At 46.7% G+C, this 16469-nt stretch overlaps 3 protein-coding genes across 6 annotated transcripts; 2 read left to right on the forward strand and 1 right to left on the reverse strand.

The window, feature by feature from the left end:
- The first annotated feature begins 3178 nt into the window (after window positions 1-3178).
- PIP4P1 (phosphatidylinositol-4,5-bisphosphate 4-phosphatase 1) lies at window positions 3179-6816 on the forward strand. 2 transcript variants are annotated; one of them, XM_029951246.1, is made up of 7 exons: window positions 3179-3483; window positions 3792-3982; window positions 4372-4478; window positions 4925-5030; window positions 5237-5289; window positions 5391-5481; window positions 5971-6816. In XM_029951246.1, exons 1-7 carry the CDS (start codon window positions 3321-3323, stop codon window positions 6112-6114), a joined length of 855 nt encoding a protein of 284 aa, XP_029807106.1. In that variant the 5' UTR covers window positions 3179-3320; the 3' UTR covers window positions 6115-6816. The 2 variants fall into 2 exon arrangements, with proteins under 2 accessions (XP_029807106.1, XP_029807107.1); XM_029951247.1 differs by having other exon boundaries at window positions 3179-3462.
- Window positions 6817-6898: 82 nt separating this feature from the next.
- APEX1 (apurinic/apyrimidinic endodeoxyribonuclease 1) lies at window positions 6899-9557 on the reverse strand. 2 transcript variants are annotated; one of them, XM_029951244.1, is made up of 5 exons: window positions 9471-9557; window positions 9009-9131; window positions 8613-8800; window positions 7791-7983; window positions 6899-7651 (listed from the first exon to the last, which is right to left on the reverse strand). In XM_029951244.1, the coding sequence occupies exons 2-5, from the start codon at window positions 9064-9066 to the stop codon at window positions 7134-7136; spliced, it is 957 nt and encodes a 318-aa protein (XP_029807104.1). In that variant the 5' UTR covers window positions 9067-9131; window positions 9471-9557; the 3' UTR covers window positions 6899-7133. The 2 variants fall into 2 exon arrangements, with proteins under 2 accessions (XP_029807104.1, XP_029807103.1); XM_029951243.1 differs by having other exon boundaries at window positions 9440-9503.
- Window positions 9558-9611: 54 nt separating this feature from the next.
- Window positions 9612-16202, forward strand: OSGEP (O-sialoglycoprotein endopeptidase). Of its 2 annotated transcripts, none has more exons than XM_029951241.1 (12): window positions 9612-9782; window positions 10066-10189; window positions 11920-12039; window positions 12220-12395; window positions 14018-14113; window positions 14237-14286; window positions 14422-14500; window positions 15063-15128; window positions 15242-15332; window positions 15559-15634; window positions 15757-15855; window positions 16001-16202. In XM_029951241.1, the coding sequence occupies exons 1-12, from the start codon at window positions 9726-9728 to the stop codon at window positions 16038-16040; spliced, it is 1074 nt and encodes a 357-aa protein (XP_029807101.1). In that variant the 5' UTR covers window positions 9612-9725; the 3' UTR covers window positions 16041-16202. The 2 variants fall into 2 exon arrangements, with proteins under 2 accessions (XP_029807101.1, XP_029807102.1); XM_029951242.1 differs by lacking the exon at window positions 9612-9782 and adding an exon at window positions 9832-9849.
- Window positions 16203-16469: the final 267 nt, after the last annotated feature.

Below are 16469 nucleotides of genomic sequence, written 5' to 3' on the forward strand. Positions count from 1 at the left end.
TTCTAGTATTCATATTTTTCCATGTAATAAAAGATTACTCGTGCTGATATTTATACTGTGAATTTTCATACTATGTTTCCCTAATGAGAGTGTGCATTTCGTAAGGAGTGTCTTACTCAAAGAGTAGATATGTAACAAATGTGAGTAGGTCTATCTATCAGTTCAATTCACTCACCTGTAGTAGGTCAAAAAGCATGGCCACCATAATTTGCAGCTCCTCCCATCAAAGTGTGAAGTCCATTTCCCCATATCTTGAACCTGGGCAGCGTTATGACTTGTTATGACGATTAGATGCAGTAGGAATGAAGTTGTGCTAATGCTAAGGTGAGGCATAAAGACGTCTTACAGCTTCTCCTTTCACCCTGTTGGACCATTGCCCTAAGCACCACCATGCTACAAAGAAGCCGCATCAGGCCTGCACATACAGTTGCCAGACATGTAAGAAAGGCCATCTTGGACCATTCAGTTGTTTCCAGTCACCACTGCACACTCATGAATGAGCCTGGGTGAGACCAATGAAAGAACCATCAAGCCAACATGCAGAAGCACAAGGAAAAAACACACAACACTTTGTTTAGGGTTGTTTATTATGCAGCAATAGACAGCTGAAAACCAGAAGACATAGTCCTGTCTTACACACTCATAGAATTTTTTTCCTACCTCTTTTATGGCCCTTCTCACAAATTACTACCTTGCTCTTTGGGTAATTATCTTCTGACCATTACAAGATTGTAATGTCATTGAGGATGAAACAATTCATTGGTCTTAAATTTCCCCTAAAGTACTATATCCAGAACTGTAGGTAGTAGGTCATGAATCCATTTGCAGAATAAACAATGGCACCTTCCAAGGGAGTCTTGGAATTCAAGTCCCAGAGAAATTTATTATAAACTACTTTTCATCGTGAGAGCACTTAGGCAGCCACTGTCCTTCCTTAACTCTGTCCCACGCCTATCCAGGGGTGGTTAGTGTGTGGGTAGAGGTTAGTGTGCCATTGAAAGGGAGCTATAACAGAACATATTCAGGGATTATTCCATCACACCTTCTTCAGTGCCTCATATACCTGTCAGACAGAACATACTTTTTATTGGTTAACATTCACTTCTCCTTTTGCTTCTCTAACTACACTCCCCTATATTTAACCTATAATGAACATATCACCAAGAGCCCAAACTAGTAAATAAACAAGCCATTTTACTGTTACATCCCTTTAGGATCCTTGGTAGTGTATTCAGTTATCCCTCCCACTTTTTTATAAAGATAAAACTAGATTTAAATAGGCACCAAATATGGCTTTGTTGATGGTGGAAAGAGTCATAAAAGAACAGGTTTTGGAATATATGTATAACCAAGGTACAAATAATGAATGCTGCTCCATTCTAGAGTGAACACTTGCACCTGTGTGCCAGAACCACCAGAAAGAGCAGCAAACTGGCCTGTCCCCCTGTAGAGTGACAAACCCTTCCCCATTTTGGATCCAGACATTCCTTAGTTCATTAAGCATCTGTAGGACCCAACTGGTGAGAGAGAGGAGAGAGTGTTTAACTAGAAGCTGCCCTGGGAGAGTTGTGTCTAAAAAAAGTCAGAACCCGAGTAAAGTCTCCAGCTCCTGTCTCAGCCACAAATGCTGGGACAGCAGCAATTCCTTTACCATTAAATATATGTGGTAGGTTGTACTGTTCGGTTCAGCTGAGAGGCTTCTGGCCAAACTGGCCATGGTCCTTAGAGTTGTTTTTTCAGTTCCTTGTTGCCTCTCAGAGGTAATCCAAAAGAGGATTTTCACTTTTTACCAGAACAGCAAAATAGCTTTCACTGTTTTGTAGCTAACTATGGTGGAGACAGTTTGCATGGTAAAAGGGAAAGTGGCACCACCAAGCTCCTTCCCTGGGAACTACACTTAGCACTAAGCCGCCATTGATTTAAATTGTCTTGAAGCATCTGTGCTTTTTTCCCCCGTATATTTTGTTCATCCGTTAGCAAGATGTGTCCTAAGGCATATGAAAACCCTAAGAAATTGTTTTGGGGATTTGAGACTACTCAAAAAAATTTTTTTCCGTGATTGTCTTTTCATTATATTTACTTCAGCTTAGGAAAAGGTTTCATAGGACTCAACTTTCGGTTATGGGTGGCTGGAGGAACTTGTAGTCTTATCTGCTGTGCAAGTTGAGTATGGATTGAACAGGTGACTGAGCAGCATTGGTTGAATGTTTAAACGTCTCAGGGGCTCACGAGGTTTTCCAATACTTGTCAGAATAACCTCCATTGGCAGTCTCCTCGCTGGGACAAAGTTGAGACTAAAGACGGTCTCATCTTGTCAGCAAGGTAACCTTGTACTTAATTGGTTAACTCAATCAAAAACACTTAACGCATATTAGGATTGAGAGGGGTCACGAAATTTTGTGAAATATTAGATATCCTTGTAGTGACATCACTCATAAAAGGTAGTTTCATAATCAGGGATGCGGAGTGAGAGGGTGGAGTCTGCACGGCTGGTCCCTGGAGAAGCCAGTCTTGTGTTCTGTTCCAGAAGTAACTCCAGCGAGAAAGGCTGGATGATAATCTTAACATTTTAATCAATTTCCTACTGGTACGTCTTTACTTCGACTTTTTCTAGGTATTTCACTGAGCAGAGTGGCTAACTGTCGCCAGCCTTTCCTCCTCTGACTACTTATAACAAGCTCCAGCACTTTCACTAGAGCCACGCCCCCGGGTTCTGGCCTAAGTTCAGACCAATACAGTTGCACTTCACGAGTCACAGGACCCGAGAAGCCAGCCAATAGGAGACCAATTACAACCGCAAAGAGGAGATGTCTTTTAGTGGTATCTTTGGACCAATGAGGAGCAATGATCATGCACCCGCTCTGGACGCGTAACAGAGGACGCCTGGTTTCCTGAAACAGGTGACCAGTGAGCTGAAGCAGCCTAGTCCCACCTCCTGGTCTGGAGGTAACGCGATGGGCCACGCTTCCAATAGCTCGCAGAACCTCTCGTCACGTGCAGTTTTTGCAGGCCCAGCGGCCTCCGGGAGGTCATGTGACAGTTGACGTTACCGCGGCGCTCCCCAATGGAAAAAAGAGCTGCCTTCGCAGGACCAAGAATTGATTTATCTCCACGAATAATAGCACGGCGGGGGCGGGGATAGCCTATCACGTGCTTGCGGGACGGACTCGGGCGGGGCAGGCCACTGGTTGCGGGGCGAGCTGGGCGCGCGGCGCGCAGGCGCCCTGGGGACCCGGTAGCGGCGGCGGCGGTGGCTGCGGAGACGGCGGCGGCCAATAGAGCCGGGTCCTTGGCCGAAGCAGGAGGCGGTGGTGGCGGCCATGGCGGCAGACGGAGAGCGATCCCCGCTGCTCTCCGAGCCCATCGACGGTGGCGCCGGCGGCAACGGATTAGTGGGGCCGGGCGGGAGTGGGGCTGGGCCCGGGGGAGGCCTGACCCCCTCCGCACCACCTTACGGAGCCGGTAAACATGCCCCGCCCCAGGGTAAGCTGGGGTGGGTCCGAGGTGTTCCAGGTGGGGTACGCTGAGAGGCGGGAGGGGGCGGGGCCGAGGGCGGGGGCGGGGCCGAGGAGCCAGGTGCAAGGCAGTTGCACCTGTGACTGGGTGACGCTCTCTTTCCGCGATTGCTACCGGAGCTTGGGAACCGAAGGGGGTTCTGACAGAAGCACTGATTATAAGAAACCCGCCAAGTAGATCAGAAGGGTTGAGGACCAAAGAGTTCCCTGACTCCGTGGAGCATCAGTGGGGGTGTCTACAAGTGATGCCACCCTTCTTTTTACTCTCCTCTCCAGCATTTCCCCCGTTCCCTGAGGGACACCCAGCCGTGTTGCCTGGGGAGGACCCACCCCCTTACTCACCCCTGACCAGCCCGGACAGTGGGAGTGCCCCCATGATCACCTGCCGAGTCTGCCAGTCTCTCATCAACGTGGAAGGCAAGATGCATCAGCATGTAGTCAAATGTGGCGTCTGCAATGAAGCCACTGTGAGTTACACACATCTCTGAAATGGGCCCTGTTTCATGGATCCTCTTTCTGATCCCTTGATTCTAGACCCTCATGTTCAGGTGTTAGCCTAGTGGTAGTCATGAAACCCAGGTTTCAGTTCCAGGAGTCTCACACCGCCTTTTCCCCAGCAGCCACTCACCAGAGCTGATGTTTACCATCCTGCACCTTCATACCTATTCTGGATACTTAAGCCTAGTCTTTATTTGCAAATCTCATACTGTATGCTTTTCTTTCTTTTCTCTGTCCTGGTAAGACCTTATCTGGCTAAGACCTTATCTCTCTGATCTCTCCTCAGAAGGTGTTTTTGGAGGAAATGGAAGGGATTGGAATTTGAGGTTTGCTTATCGATGTCCTCATTATTCTTTAGCCAATCAAGAATGCACCTCCAGGGAAAAAATATGTTCGGTGCCCCTGTAACTGTCTCCTTATCTGCAAAGTGACTTCCCAGCGGATTGCCTGCCCTCGGCCCTACTGGTAAGAGGCATAAGGTGGGGAAGAGCATGAGTGGGAATGATTGGAAAGCTCTAAAAAGGATGAATGCAGAGAGTATAAAGGTGAGAGCCTGGTGTTTATTTAGGAGGTGGAAAAGTTAAGGACTGTTGTATCTTTAGAATGTTATGGCCATCTTTTTCAAATCTCAATAAAAAGATTGAGATGAAATGGTGTCCTTTAGGGAAATAGAGAGTCTAGAGGACTGAGTGGATTATCTTCAGGTAAAAGGGAAACTAGAGACCTGAAGTTTAAGCACTGCTGTACCTCAAGATTCCCTTGGGCTAGGGTTGGGATGGGGTAGAGTATATGCTGTGTACAGAGAAGTAGAAGAACTTAGAGAGGCAGGGATTGGGGGCTGTGAAGGAGGGATAGTGTGGGCATCCTTAGGATTAAAAAATATTTAAATATAGACTTTTTCTCCTTTACAGCAAAAGAATCATCAACCTGGGGCCTGTGCATCCAGGACCTCTGAGTCCAGAACCACAGCCTGTGGGTGTCAGGGTCATCTGCGGACATTGCAAGAATACTTTCCTGGTGAGGAGGAGCATTGGGAAGCCTTGGGAGGAAGCGGGAGAAAGGGAAGTAATCATGAATATATTTCTGAGTTATGATAATGAATCCTGAGAAGGTCTGTTCTCATTTCCTTTCTGTTCCACTTCCTTCCCTCCCCTGCCCCAGAGCCTTCACTGGACATGACCCTGCTTCTATTAATTGGTTTCTCCTTTTTTTGTTCTCCATAGTGGACAGAGTTCACAGACCGAACCTTGGCCCGTTGCCCTCACTGCAGGAAAGTGTAAGTGATTGGAGAGTGGCATTGTTGGACTAGTAATTGTGAATATATACAATAAAACCTGCAGGGCCATTGCAAACATCCATTTGTTTGCTTCCCCACAGGTCATCTATTGGGCGCAGATATCCACGAAAGAGATGTATCTGCTGCTTCTTGCTTGGCTTACTCTTGGCAGTCACTGCCACTGGCCTTGCTGTGAGTTACCTTGATCCAGCCCCTTTCATCCTTCAGATTCATCTCTATAGCCTACGATTTAGGAAATGGCTACCCTAAGAAAAGTGAAGGAAACTGAAGGGTTTTTGTTTGTTTTGCCTTGTTTTACTGTGCAGATGAGCTGAAGTTGAAGGTAACTGATAAACAATCTTCATTGTTAACTATGGGAATAAAAAACAGCATCTTCTTTATGCAGAAGACAGGGCAATGGAGAAGTGGCTTAAATTAAGAGTTGCTATTAGGAGACCTGGCTCCCTTGTCTGACACTAAGAAACACTGACAGATGTCTGGGATTGTACAAGTTATATACCTGCCTAGGGGAAGAGAGCACAACTGCCCTTTAAGGTCTCTTACAGTGGAGACACATGGATAGGACACCAGGCACTGAAGCTCCCATTCTGTGTTCCTGTTACTAGGGCTTTTAGAAAGTGGTGAGAGATCAACAGTAACCCCATCTCCCTTCTTCACCAGTTTGGCACATGGAAGCACGCTCGGCGATATGGAGGCATCTATGCGGCCTGGGCGTTTGTCATCCTGTTGGCTGTGCTGTGTTTGGGCCGGGCCCTCTACTGGGCTTGTATGAAGGTCAGCCACCCTGTCCAGAACTTCTCCTGAGCTCCATGACGACCCACAGACTGTGCCTGGCCCCTTCCTGGTGGGGACAGTGACACTACAAAGGGAACCATGGTAAAAGGCTCCCTCGGCTTCTGTAAGGGGAGCCAAGCAGCTGCCTTCCTTTTCCCTGGGGAGAGGCAGGAAGGAACCAGTCCCTCACGTAGGTTTGGAGGTGTAGATAAGACCACTGCTGGCCATCTGCTTTCCTCCAAAGGGCTGCTGTTTAGGATGAAATAGGCAAAATGTTGCCCCTAAACCTTGGTCCTAAAAGACGGTTGTAGCCTTGTCCTTCCTATGTGCTCCCTGAGAGCCATTCCTGTCCCTTAAACATTCCAGGGCAGGGTGGGGGTGGGTAGCCCTGGGGGTTCCCTCCCTTTTGTGCACCATTAGGACCTTGCTGCTGCTATTGCACTTCACCAGGGGCTGGCTCTGCCTCCATCCCCTGTTTCCTGTCCCCCCGATTCTGTGTCCTGGGGGGGTGGGGATGGGGTCAGCCACTGCTCTGTACAGAACCACAGGAACTGATGTGTATATACTATTTAATGTGGGGTATGTTCCCCTAGTCCTGTGTTTCCTTTAATTCCTCCTTCCAACCTTACCCCCCAGTTGCAGCATTTAACTGGGCTGGATAAGGTTGCTGTCTTGGGGGAAGCTAGGGATTCATCCTGTGCTTGTAAATAAATAAGGTCATGACTATCCTTTTCCAAGTTGTTTATCTTTATATGTGAAAAGACAAGGAGAATTTGTAGTCCCACAAAGGGGTAAAATACAAAGACAGCAAGGCTGAAACTATGGCTCTTTATTTTCATGTGGACAGTTCAAAGAAAGTCATCAGTAGCTTTTGTTTAATGTGTAAAAAAAAAAGGGGGGGGTTTTAAAGGAAACCTAAGTGTTACTAGGAGCCTGGTTGAAGGCAGATTTCTTTAAAGAGCAGTTTTTAAAGAAGTTTGGGGAGGTTAAGTTTTAAAGCTAGCTTGAGGGGCTTATTTCCCCCAGCTTAAAGTAATTTAGGGGAGGTGTCACAGTGCTAGGTACAGGGTGATAGGACAGTGGTCACTGCCCAGGGCCTTGGAACGGATCTTGCTGTCACACAATGCAGGTAACAGAGAGTGAGACAACAAAAAGTAATCAAGGCGCCAACCAACATTTTTGGATCGAGCATTCATCATGTAGGTCCAAAAGGTATATGCATAGGCCGTGTTGGGGTAAAGGTGCCGGAAACTGTCAGCCAGAGGCACAGCCTCTAATAATTCCCCAAAGCCTTGACGCTCCTGTGGAGTGAAGCCAGCATTCTTTTTGTTTCCCTTGGGGTTGCGAAGGTCGATTTCTTCATGAGCCACATTGAGGTCCCCACATAGCACAAGGGGCTTGCGGGAAGCCAGGCCCTTCAGGAACTTGCGGAAGGCTTCATCCCAGCGCTGCCGGTACTCCAAGCGGACCAGACCTCGGCCTGCATTAGGTACATAGGCTGTTACCAGCACAAATGCGTCAAATTCAGCCACAATCACTCGGCCTTCCTGATCATGTTCCTCCTCACCTACAGAAAGTGAAACAAAATCAGCATAAAAATGTGTACAGAATGGGAAAGCAAAGAAAGTAACTCCGATTAGGGTCTGGAATGAATATTAGCAATTGGTTTGGAAGAACTCAGGGATTAGGAATCAGCAGGGTCTCACCAATGCCATAGGAGACTTTGAGTGGGCACTGGCGGGAAAGCAGGCCCACACCACTGTACCCTTCCTTGTCTGAAGGAGCTGACCAGTACTGATGGGACAGTCCAGACAACTCTTGAAGTTCAGCTGGTAGTTTGTTCTCTGAACATTTGGTCTCTTGGAGGCACAGGATATCTGGGGCTTCTTCCTTTACCCACTGTGAGTGAGATGAAAGGTAGAAAAAATATTACCAATTCAGATATTTACTGAAAACTGTGCCAAGTACTAGAGATACCACTGCTTAGAGACGAAGTTTGAGTCTAGATGCATGAGATTTTAACAATTCTAAATTATATAACTGGCAACTAACATAAAAAAGATTACATCCAACACCGAAGATTGTATTTCTTCCATAGGCAGTGGATAGCCATCTAAAATTTTTAAGCAGTAATTTTGTTGAAGTAGATTCTAGGCCATACTTGGGGCTTAAACTCAACTACTGGTGGACTGAGCCAGCCAAGCACCCCTAAGCAGTAGTATTTAAATGGAGGACAAATTGCAGATGAAATGGAGCAAGTGCAGTACCAAGGTTTTTGCAACATGCAGGGGAAGAGGTGAAGTCATTTAATCAATGGAAATAGGCTGTAAAATAGACATTTAGAAATAAAGAACTTTAGGACTTGGTGAAGCCCCTCCTCTTAACTCTTGCACAAATTTAAAAAAAAAATACAGAGAAGGGAAAAAACCCCTACAGATTAGGACTAAAACAGGAAAAGGTGATTAAATCCCAAGATCATTCAATACTAAAGAATGTCTCTTCTGGAACCCTCCCTGAATTGCACTCACATCTAAACCTTTCTTTTTAATCCAGGCTCGAAGCCCATCCACATTCCAAGAGCAGATCTTGAGCGTAGCCGATTTACCGCTGGGTGAGGTTTTCTTATCTGGGGGGTCCTCATACAGGACCGGCCCTTCTCCTGCTGCCTCTTTTTCGTTTTTCTTTGCTCCAACCTTACTCTTCTTGGCTTCTGGCTCTATAAGATAAGTAATATACAATGATAAAAGTTGGCAGTATCCAACTTAGATCCGGATTTGACCACATACGCGCTGAGAGCTTGGCAGTGGCTGCGACTTCCTCAGCCTGCAAAAACGCATCGAGCAGGTCCATACTTCCCGTTCACCGTTGTTAGGAAACCCCCTGACGGCAGCCTCTAGGGAGAGGGCCTCGTTTCATTCTCTTACCAATCTTGGGCTCTTCCCCGTCTTCTGCCACAGCTCCCTTTTTCCCACGCTTCGGCATCACTATAGCGAAAGCCCTTCTGAGCCCGTACCACGTCGCCCGACGAAGTATTTTTACCGCGTTCCCTGCAGACGAGAAGAGGTCGTGAAACCAGCCAAGGCTGGGGAAAAAAGATTACTCCCTCGAGCGCCCCCGCACTAGGTACCGCCTTTCAAATTAGACTATCTCTGAATCCTTTCCCCGCCTCCATGCACCATAGGCCCTTCAGCCCCTCACCCACAAAACTAGATCATTTCATTGTGCCTTGTGTCGTGCTCGCGAGACCTGCCCTCCGGCCAATCGAGGGCCTAAAAGACGGTCCCGACTTAGCTTGCAGATCAGACGATCACGAAACCCCTCTGCTGGGCAAAACATGAGCAACCCTGTATCTGACCTGCTCGGGTCCCAGCCTGGCTCCTCCTTACCCGAGCACAAAGAATTCGTGCACGCTGTGCCCCCACGTGGGTATCTGGAGTGGTCACGTGATCTGAGATGGGCCGCCTGAGGCGGAGGCAGACGCGTGATTGGACTGTCTGGAACCACGTGACAGGAAGGCTGGCGCTTCTTCCCCCTCCTTCTGAAACTCTCCAAGGGATTGAAGGCCCCGGCCTTCCATTCTTGGGCTGTTTATTGGCGTGCCAGATGGACGACTCATTCTGTCGCCCTGGCCGAAGATCCCAATGCTGTGCAAGAGGGGGAAAATCAGTGGACAAGGCTGGCCGGACAACAGGAGAGAAGTAAAGAAATGGATGGGAATATAAGGAGCAGATGCCGGCTCAGCGTCCCTGGCAGTTAGGAGGACAGGTCCTTGAAGGGGCCTTGGGGCCGCTGTGATGACGGGGGGCGGGGCTGGCGCGGGCGCGCCGTCCGGGGGAGTTCTGTGGCGTCTCTTGATGCACGCTAGTACCTGGCCCCTGGGTACGCAGTCTTCTTGTGCCCCCCGGGATCCGTGGCCCAACACGGCCTAGTGAGAGGTCCACGGGTTCCGGTGGTAGCTAGCTCTGCTGGCGTTTTCTCCAGGGCTCAGCCATGCCAGCGGTGCTGGGGTTTGAAGGCAGCGCTAACAAGATTGGCGTGGGAGTGGTGCGGGATGGCACGGTGCTGGCGAACCCGCGGCGGACTTACGTCACGCCTCCCGGCACAGGTGCGTGTGCGGGACTCACAGTTCACAGCGCCCTTCTCCGCGCGGCAGAGCCTTTCATCTGCCTAAACGCTAGCAAAGTAGGGCGTGGAGCGCGTTGTACCCTTACAGAGCTGTTGACCCGAGTCAGATATATGGGACAGATTAATATCACTAGACTGACAGAAGAGTCACAGACACTTGCACCTAGATCTTCTGGGTTTGTTTAGCTTTCATTGAGCGCTTTTTATGTGCTTATCGTCAGCTGGATACAAAAATAGATGTTTTGGGCTGCTGTGGAGTCGGACCCATAAAGAAAACTTTACTGTATGATGAGCAGTGTAACAGATGCAATCAAAACTTTCTAGAATAAGACTTGCAGCTTGGGTGTAAGGAACAGCAGTATTCATTTTCAGTATTTGTTTTTGGATTTATGTACCTTACTGTTAAAAGGAATAATTATTCCTGCATTATTGAGTCTTGAGAAAGAAAGAAAATTGCTAGACTTATTACAACTTTTAATAAGTGTTGCTTGTATGTTATTACTGTGTTGTATTTTGTCTGCCCTCCTCTTAAACTTCTGCATATGCAGGAGAGGACTACTGACTTGCATATAGCTGAAAAGCCTCCCTGAACAGGTGATGTGACAGCTCACTCATTAGAAAATATGTATCTGTGTTTAGCACTCACTCTTCTAGGCTATTTGGGACCAGGAATACAAGGAAAAATAAAATAGCCAAAGTTTTGAAATGTTCGTGATTAAATTGTGGGAAACTATGGGTGATTATAATGCTAGAATGGTTATATGACACAGTGTATGAAGTACAATGATATGATCATGCATAGGGTTGGTAGGGTCACAGAGATCACTAAGAGATATGAGTTAGGTATGCCTTGAATTGAGTCCTGAAGGCTTAGTAGGAGTTGGGTAGGAATAAAGGCATTTCTGAGAGCTGGTCCTCCCCGCTGAACAGACCAGAAAGAGTGTATCTGAAAACCTGGAAGACAAGATGCTTGAGGAAAGTGAAGGAGACTCTTCCTGGGCGCCTGGGTAGCTCAGTCGGTTGAGTGTCCCACTTCGGCTCAGGTCACGATCTCATGATTTGTAGGTTTGAGCCCAGAGTGGGGCTCTGTGCAGACAGCTCGGAGCCTGGAGCCTGGAGCCTGCTTCAATTCTGTGCCTCCCTCTCTCTCTGTTCCTCCCCCACTCATGCTCTGTCTCTCAAAAATAAACATTAAGAAGTTAAGAAAGAAAGAGACTTCCTATACTGTGTAAACCTTAAAAATAAAATGTCCAGTTGTTTGACCAGTAAAATGGGCTCATTTAGGAATAGTAGAGAATTGTGATTCAGATCAGGGAAGCTATGGCAAAACCATAGGCAAAGCTGGAGACCAAGGGAAAGGATTAATCTTTTATAGGGAAGTGGGGGTAGTTGGGAGGGACTCTAATTTTAAATTAGTCCATTGAAGTAAACTGAGAGATCCAAGTGTAGTGGCTCTTCATTGGCTGGAAAATCTCTTCCTCTTGCTGAGGTGGTAAATTATAGGCTTCTTCCTGTTGGGAATGCAAAGTTATGTTCTCTTCTCATTGGGGTCTGCAATCGAGAAGGAGTGGTAGGGTGTAAAAGCTTCCCCATATGGCCTCCTGACTCTGTTTTAAATGAGATTTCTTTTATTATTTCACAACTATTAAAACACCTGTTTATGACTTCTACCTATTTTTGCTTTAGAAAAACTCTGTTTTTGTCTCCTAGGATTCCTTCCAGGTGATACTGCCAGGCATCACCGAGCTGTTATCCTGGACCTGCTAGAAGAGGCACTAACAGAGGCTGGATTAACCTCCCAGGATATTGATTGCATTGCCTACACCAAAGGTATAGCTGGGAGACTGACAATGGAAGAACATACCTGGAGCCTGGCTAGGAACAGCTGGAATAGCCTGCTGTTCTCTGCTACCACCACCGCTCCTCCCACACCTCACACATCCCTTCCTTTCCCCAGCTCGGTTTTCCCCCATGTCTGTAGGATTCTGACTCCCATTTCTATCCCGCTAGGCCCTGGCATGGGTGCCCCACTGGTTTCTGTGGCGGTTGTGGCCCGCACTGTGGCCCAGCTGTGGAATAAGCCATTGCTGGGTGTGAACCACTGCATAGGCCACATTGAGATGGGCCGCCTCATCACCGGAGCCACCAGCCCAACCGTGCTGTATGTCAGTGGAGGAAATACACAGGTATTTGGAGTATTCCATCATTGTTTCATAATTTCTAAGGATTGTATCAGCAACTTTCTTGTTGTTCCCAAATAGCAGCAACTCAAGAACAAAGCTAGGCTGTCTAAGATTTTATACACTAGAAAACGCACAAGAACGTTTACAACATTGCAGATTTAGACAAGATCATCAGAACGTTAGATGGCTTTCATATGCATAGTTATAAAGATAAAAAATTTCCATTTAAAGAAGGAAAGAAGGGCAAGGATTGAGGTCTTCAAAATAATGAAAGTGTTTTTACTTTTATTATTCTGAAGCTTTTTTTCCCCCCTGTATCTTCGCAATTAAAACTGAGGGATACTATGTGATTTCTTTACAGTAATTTCTTTTAAAAATACAGCAATTTCTTTTTTTCTTTATAGTAATTTCATGTTTTGTTTTATGTTACTGGTGGTAAATAGAAGTTGTTGTTTTAAGAGTGTGAAAATATAAAGTGTTAAAACATTTTATAAGGTAGAAGGTATTTGAGGTTTATAAGTTAAACCAGAGTTGTTTGGGGTACCTTACGAGATCTTTTGAGGTTGGGATTGGAGAACTCTAGCCTTCCTTTCCCATAGAACACCCGATAGGGTTATTGTCAGAAAAAGTCATTGTCCCCAGCTTATGAAAGACTTAAAGCTTCATTTTTGAAATAGTTATTTAAGAGGAAGCACATATTCCCATGAAAAGGATGTGGGAACTTTTATAGGTAGAAGGCAAATAGCTGGCTGGGGCCTGAAGGATGTCATACAAAATTAGGGACTTGAGGTATGGAAAGTAGCAATGGAGACTTCCAAGAGCTAATGAAGAGGAACAGAGAGAGTTTTCTCTTTCTCTTTCCTCTTGAAACTTGGTTAGGTGGGAAAAACAGGGAGGATGATTGGTAGAGAAGAGTAGATACCAGAAGTAGAAAGGCAAGATTTTTTTCCTTCCCTTTTTGTGGCCAGGCTTTTAACAGCAGAGTATGATCTGCATCAGAATGGAGGAAATCCTTAGCAGCATCAAAAAGGGAAAGGGACTTGTAGTCTTAATGAAGCGCTCATTGTCAGGAGTATACGTGTAGGTGGGTGATAAATATTCTCTGTGCCAGAAGTTGGTCACACGTGAAGAATGCACTTAAGTTGATTGCCAGCACTGAGTTGGGTGGGCCGTTGGTGTGACCCAGTGTGAGATTTTTTAGTTTTTCAACTCTACCTCTTGTTTTGTTTCCAAATAACCCTGTCCTGGTGGGATAATCTAGAAGGACTCTGGTTGCCTGCCTCTAAGCAGGAAAGCCTGTTCCTAGTCCATATTGTCAAGACTGCATTTAAAGGATATATTAGGAACCTCCAATGTAGAAAAATGTATTCAAAATGAGATTTGCTTCTGCCTGACCTAGGCTACCTTCTGTAGACAAGAAATCTGCTCTGGGAATCGTCAGGGTACATATAGGCTTCTGAGATAAGAGCTATGAGAAAGTAGCTATTCAGGGCTTGGGTAAGTTCTGTTGTTCCATTTGTCATCAGAAGCTACAGTGGCCTCGTTGATCCTCCGCTGTGCTCTTCCCCAAAGCCAAATACTCCTCTTTACAGACTTGGTTTCATGGACATCCTCATCGCCCTTAGGTGATTGCATATTCTGAACATCGTTACCGCATCTTTGGGGAAACCATCGATATTGCTGTGGGTAATTGCCTGGATCGTTTTGCTCGAGTGCTGAAGGTAAGCCACTGGGGCTAGAGAAAACATGAGACGTGGATGAATTGGAAATGGAGGAAGAAAGTGGTAAATTAGCTTCTTACGCTTCCCAGATATCTGACTCCTTGCCCTTTTTCCTTCTGCTAGATTTCCAATGACCCAAGTCCAGGCTACAACATTGAACAGATGGCAAAGCGGTAAGGGGGTATGAGGTGGGAGGAGCTGCCTGGTGGGGCTTCGGGGGTTTCCCTGTGTGTACGTTAAGAAGGCTTTGGAGGGTAAGCAGGCAGCTAACTACAGGCTGAGTGCCTCGTATACTCCCTCCCACACAGAGGCAAGAAACTAGTTGAGCTGCCATACACTGTAAAGGGGATGGATGTCTCTTTCTCGGGGATCCTGTCTTTCATTGAGGTGAGTGTGCGACTGGTGAGGAGAGAGCACTTTCATGCTTTGTGATGAGGCGTATCTGTTTTGCTCACCATCGTATATCCTGCCTATAGCATAGCTCTGGTCCATATTAGATACTGAATAAATTCATTTAGCAAATATTTTTTAAGCATCTTCTGTGTGCCAGGCACTCTTCTAGGCAATAGCAACACAGGATGGAGCAAAATAAAAGTCCTTGCCTACTTGAAGCTTACACTCTAATAGGGGGAGGGGGTGACAGATGAAGAAACAAAGAAGGGAGCAGATAATAAAAAGAGCCAGATGATGATAAGCATTGTGGAGAAAAGTTAAGCAGAATAAGGGTCGGGTGGGAGGTTGGGGGTGCCGAGGCAGGCATTTGTGATTATTGAATCCTGAATCCGTGTTCCCTGTTCTGTAGCTTAATGCCAGTGAAAGGCAAAGTGTACTGTAGATATATGCTAGCCAGTTGAATTGTCATGAAACATGGTGATTCTCCAAGTGTACTGACGTGTCATCCCCAAACCACAATTCATTATTTTATGTTTTTTATCCTCTTTAATTACAGGATGCAGCCCAGCGGATGCTGGCCACAGGCGAGTGTACTCCTGAGGATTTATGCTTCTCTCTGCAGGTAATGGGATAAAAAGTTGGGACCAAACGTTGGGACTGGAGGACCATTTATATAGTAGAGCAGAACTAAGCTGGGATCCCCTCTGGTGTTTACACCTTATCTGTCCCCCACAGGAAACCGTGTTTGCAATGCTGGTAGAGATCACAGAGCGAGCCATGGCACATTGTGGCTCCCAGGAGGCCCTCATCGTGGGAGGTGTGGGCTGTATGTATCATTGAACTGTGCCCTTCTTTCCTGTTCTTGCACATTTGCATCTTCCTCCTGATAGTCTTAATCTCTAAGAGTTTGGGGAAATTACTGGTTTCCGCTTCCCAATCCTTGCTCCCTAAACCCCTACTTCATTTTTGTAAGTAAACGTACATAAGGTGTACAGCTGGACCCTGCAGAAGTGGCTGAAACTAAGCCAGCCCTACCCCCTGCCTCTTTATAGGTAATTTGAGGCTACAGGAAATGATGGAGACAATGTGCCAGGAACGTGGAGCACGGCTTTTTGCCACCGATGAGAGGTAAAGGCCCTTTTCCTTTCTTGATTTCTTCTTTTTTTCCTCTCATTACTGTGATTTTTCTCTCATTACTGTGAATTTTTAGGCCCTTAGAGCCCAAATTTTGTATCTCTTTTCCTTCCTAGATTCTGCATTGACAATGGAGCCATGATAGCCCAGGCTGGCTGGGAGATGTTTCAGGCTGGGCACAGGACCCCCCTCAGTGATTCGGGGATCACACAGAGGTGTGTACCTCTTGGAGGGGTAGACAGGATGATGTGGGAGGTAGGCACAGATCAGCAGGGAAGAGCATCCAGGCTCACGAAGGCAGAACAGAATGGAAGCTTCTAAGGGATAGCTGTCCACCCAGTTTTTCCTGTTTTTTCACAGGTATCGGACAGATGAAGTAGAAGTGACCTGGAGGGACTGACAACCTTAACACAATTAGAGTAGGTGGTGCCCTAAGTACAGCCTACAGGAACTTGGACCTTAATCTCTGTCTGATCTGGGTGTCCTGGGGAGGCTGTGGACTCCTGCCTCCCATCATTTGAACCTCAAGTTGATTCAGCAATAAAGTATTGTTGGTTTTGTATGTTGGTCATTGGCTTGTGTTAATCAGAAACAATACAGAGTTGGCACTGGATAATGTCTTGTTGACGGGGTGAATGGAGAAGGAGGCAGGGGTCAGAGCAGCACCTTGGCTGACTGCAGGGCTGCTGCTGTGGGGCTGAGATCGGGGGGGGGGGGGACCTTAGCTGCCCTTCTCACATCCCCTTAATCACAGCGTTGTCATAACTAATACTATTTCAGTGTCAGGCTTTATGCTGAGCGTTTTGTGTTTGTCGCCCCATTTAAATTC

Source organism: Suricata suricatta, chromosome 9, assembly GCF_006229205.1.
Source record: "Suricata suricatta isolate VVHF042 chromosome 9, meerkat_22Aug2017_6uvM2_HiC, whole genome shotgun sequence".
NCBI classification, from domain to species: Eukaryota; Metazoa; Chordata; class Mammalia; order Carnivora; family Herpestidae; genus Suricata; species Suricata suricatta.

Bases quoted from the DNA above. Each gene is read 5' to 3' on its own strand.
- OSGEP (XM_029951241.1), top strand. From the start codon at position 9,726: ATGCTGTGCAAGAGGGGGAAAATCAGTGGACAAGGCTGGCCGGACAAC. The intron at 14,501-15,062 runs GTGAGTGTGCGA...CTTTAATTACAG, and splicing joins GGATCCTGTCTTTCATTGAG to GATGCAGCCCAGCGGATGCT. The intron at 15,635-15,756 runs GTAAAGGCCCTT...TTTCCTTCCTAG, and splicing joins CTTTTTGCCACCGATGAGAG to ATTCTGCATTGACAATGGAG.
- APEX1 (XM_029951244.1), bottom strand. From the start codon at position 9,066: ATGCCGAAGCGTGGGAAAAAGGGAGCTGTGGCAGAAGACGGGGAAGAG. The intron at 7,984-8,612 runs GTGAGTGCAATT...TCTCACTCACAG, and splicing joins TTAAAAAGAAAGGTTTAGAT to TGGGTAAAGGAAGAAGCCCC. The intron at 7,652-7,790 runs GTGAGACCCTGC...CACTTTCTGTAG, and splicing joins CAAAGTCTCCTATGGCATTG to GTGAGGAGGAACATGATCAG.
- PIP4P1 (XM_029951246.1), top strand. From the start codon at position 3,321: ATGGCGGCAGACGGAGAGCGATCCCCGCTGCTCTCCGAGCCCATCGAC. The intron at 3,484-3,791 runs GTAAGCTGGGGT...TCTCCTCTCCAG, and splicing joins TAAACATGCCCCGCCCCAGG to CATTTCCCCCGTTCCCTGAG. The intron at 5,482-5,970 runs GTGAGTTACCTT...CTTCTTCACCAG, and splicing joins TCACTGCCACTGGCCTTGCT to TTTGGCACATGGAAGCACGC.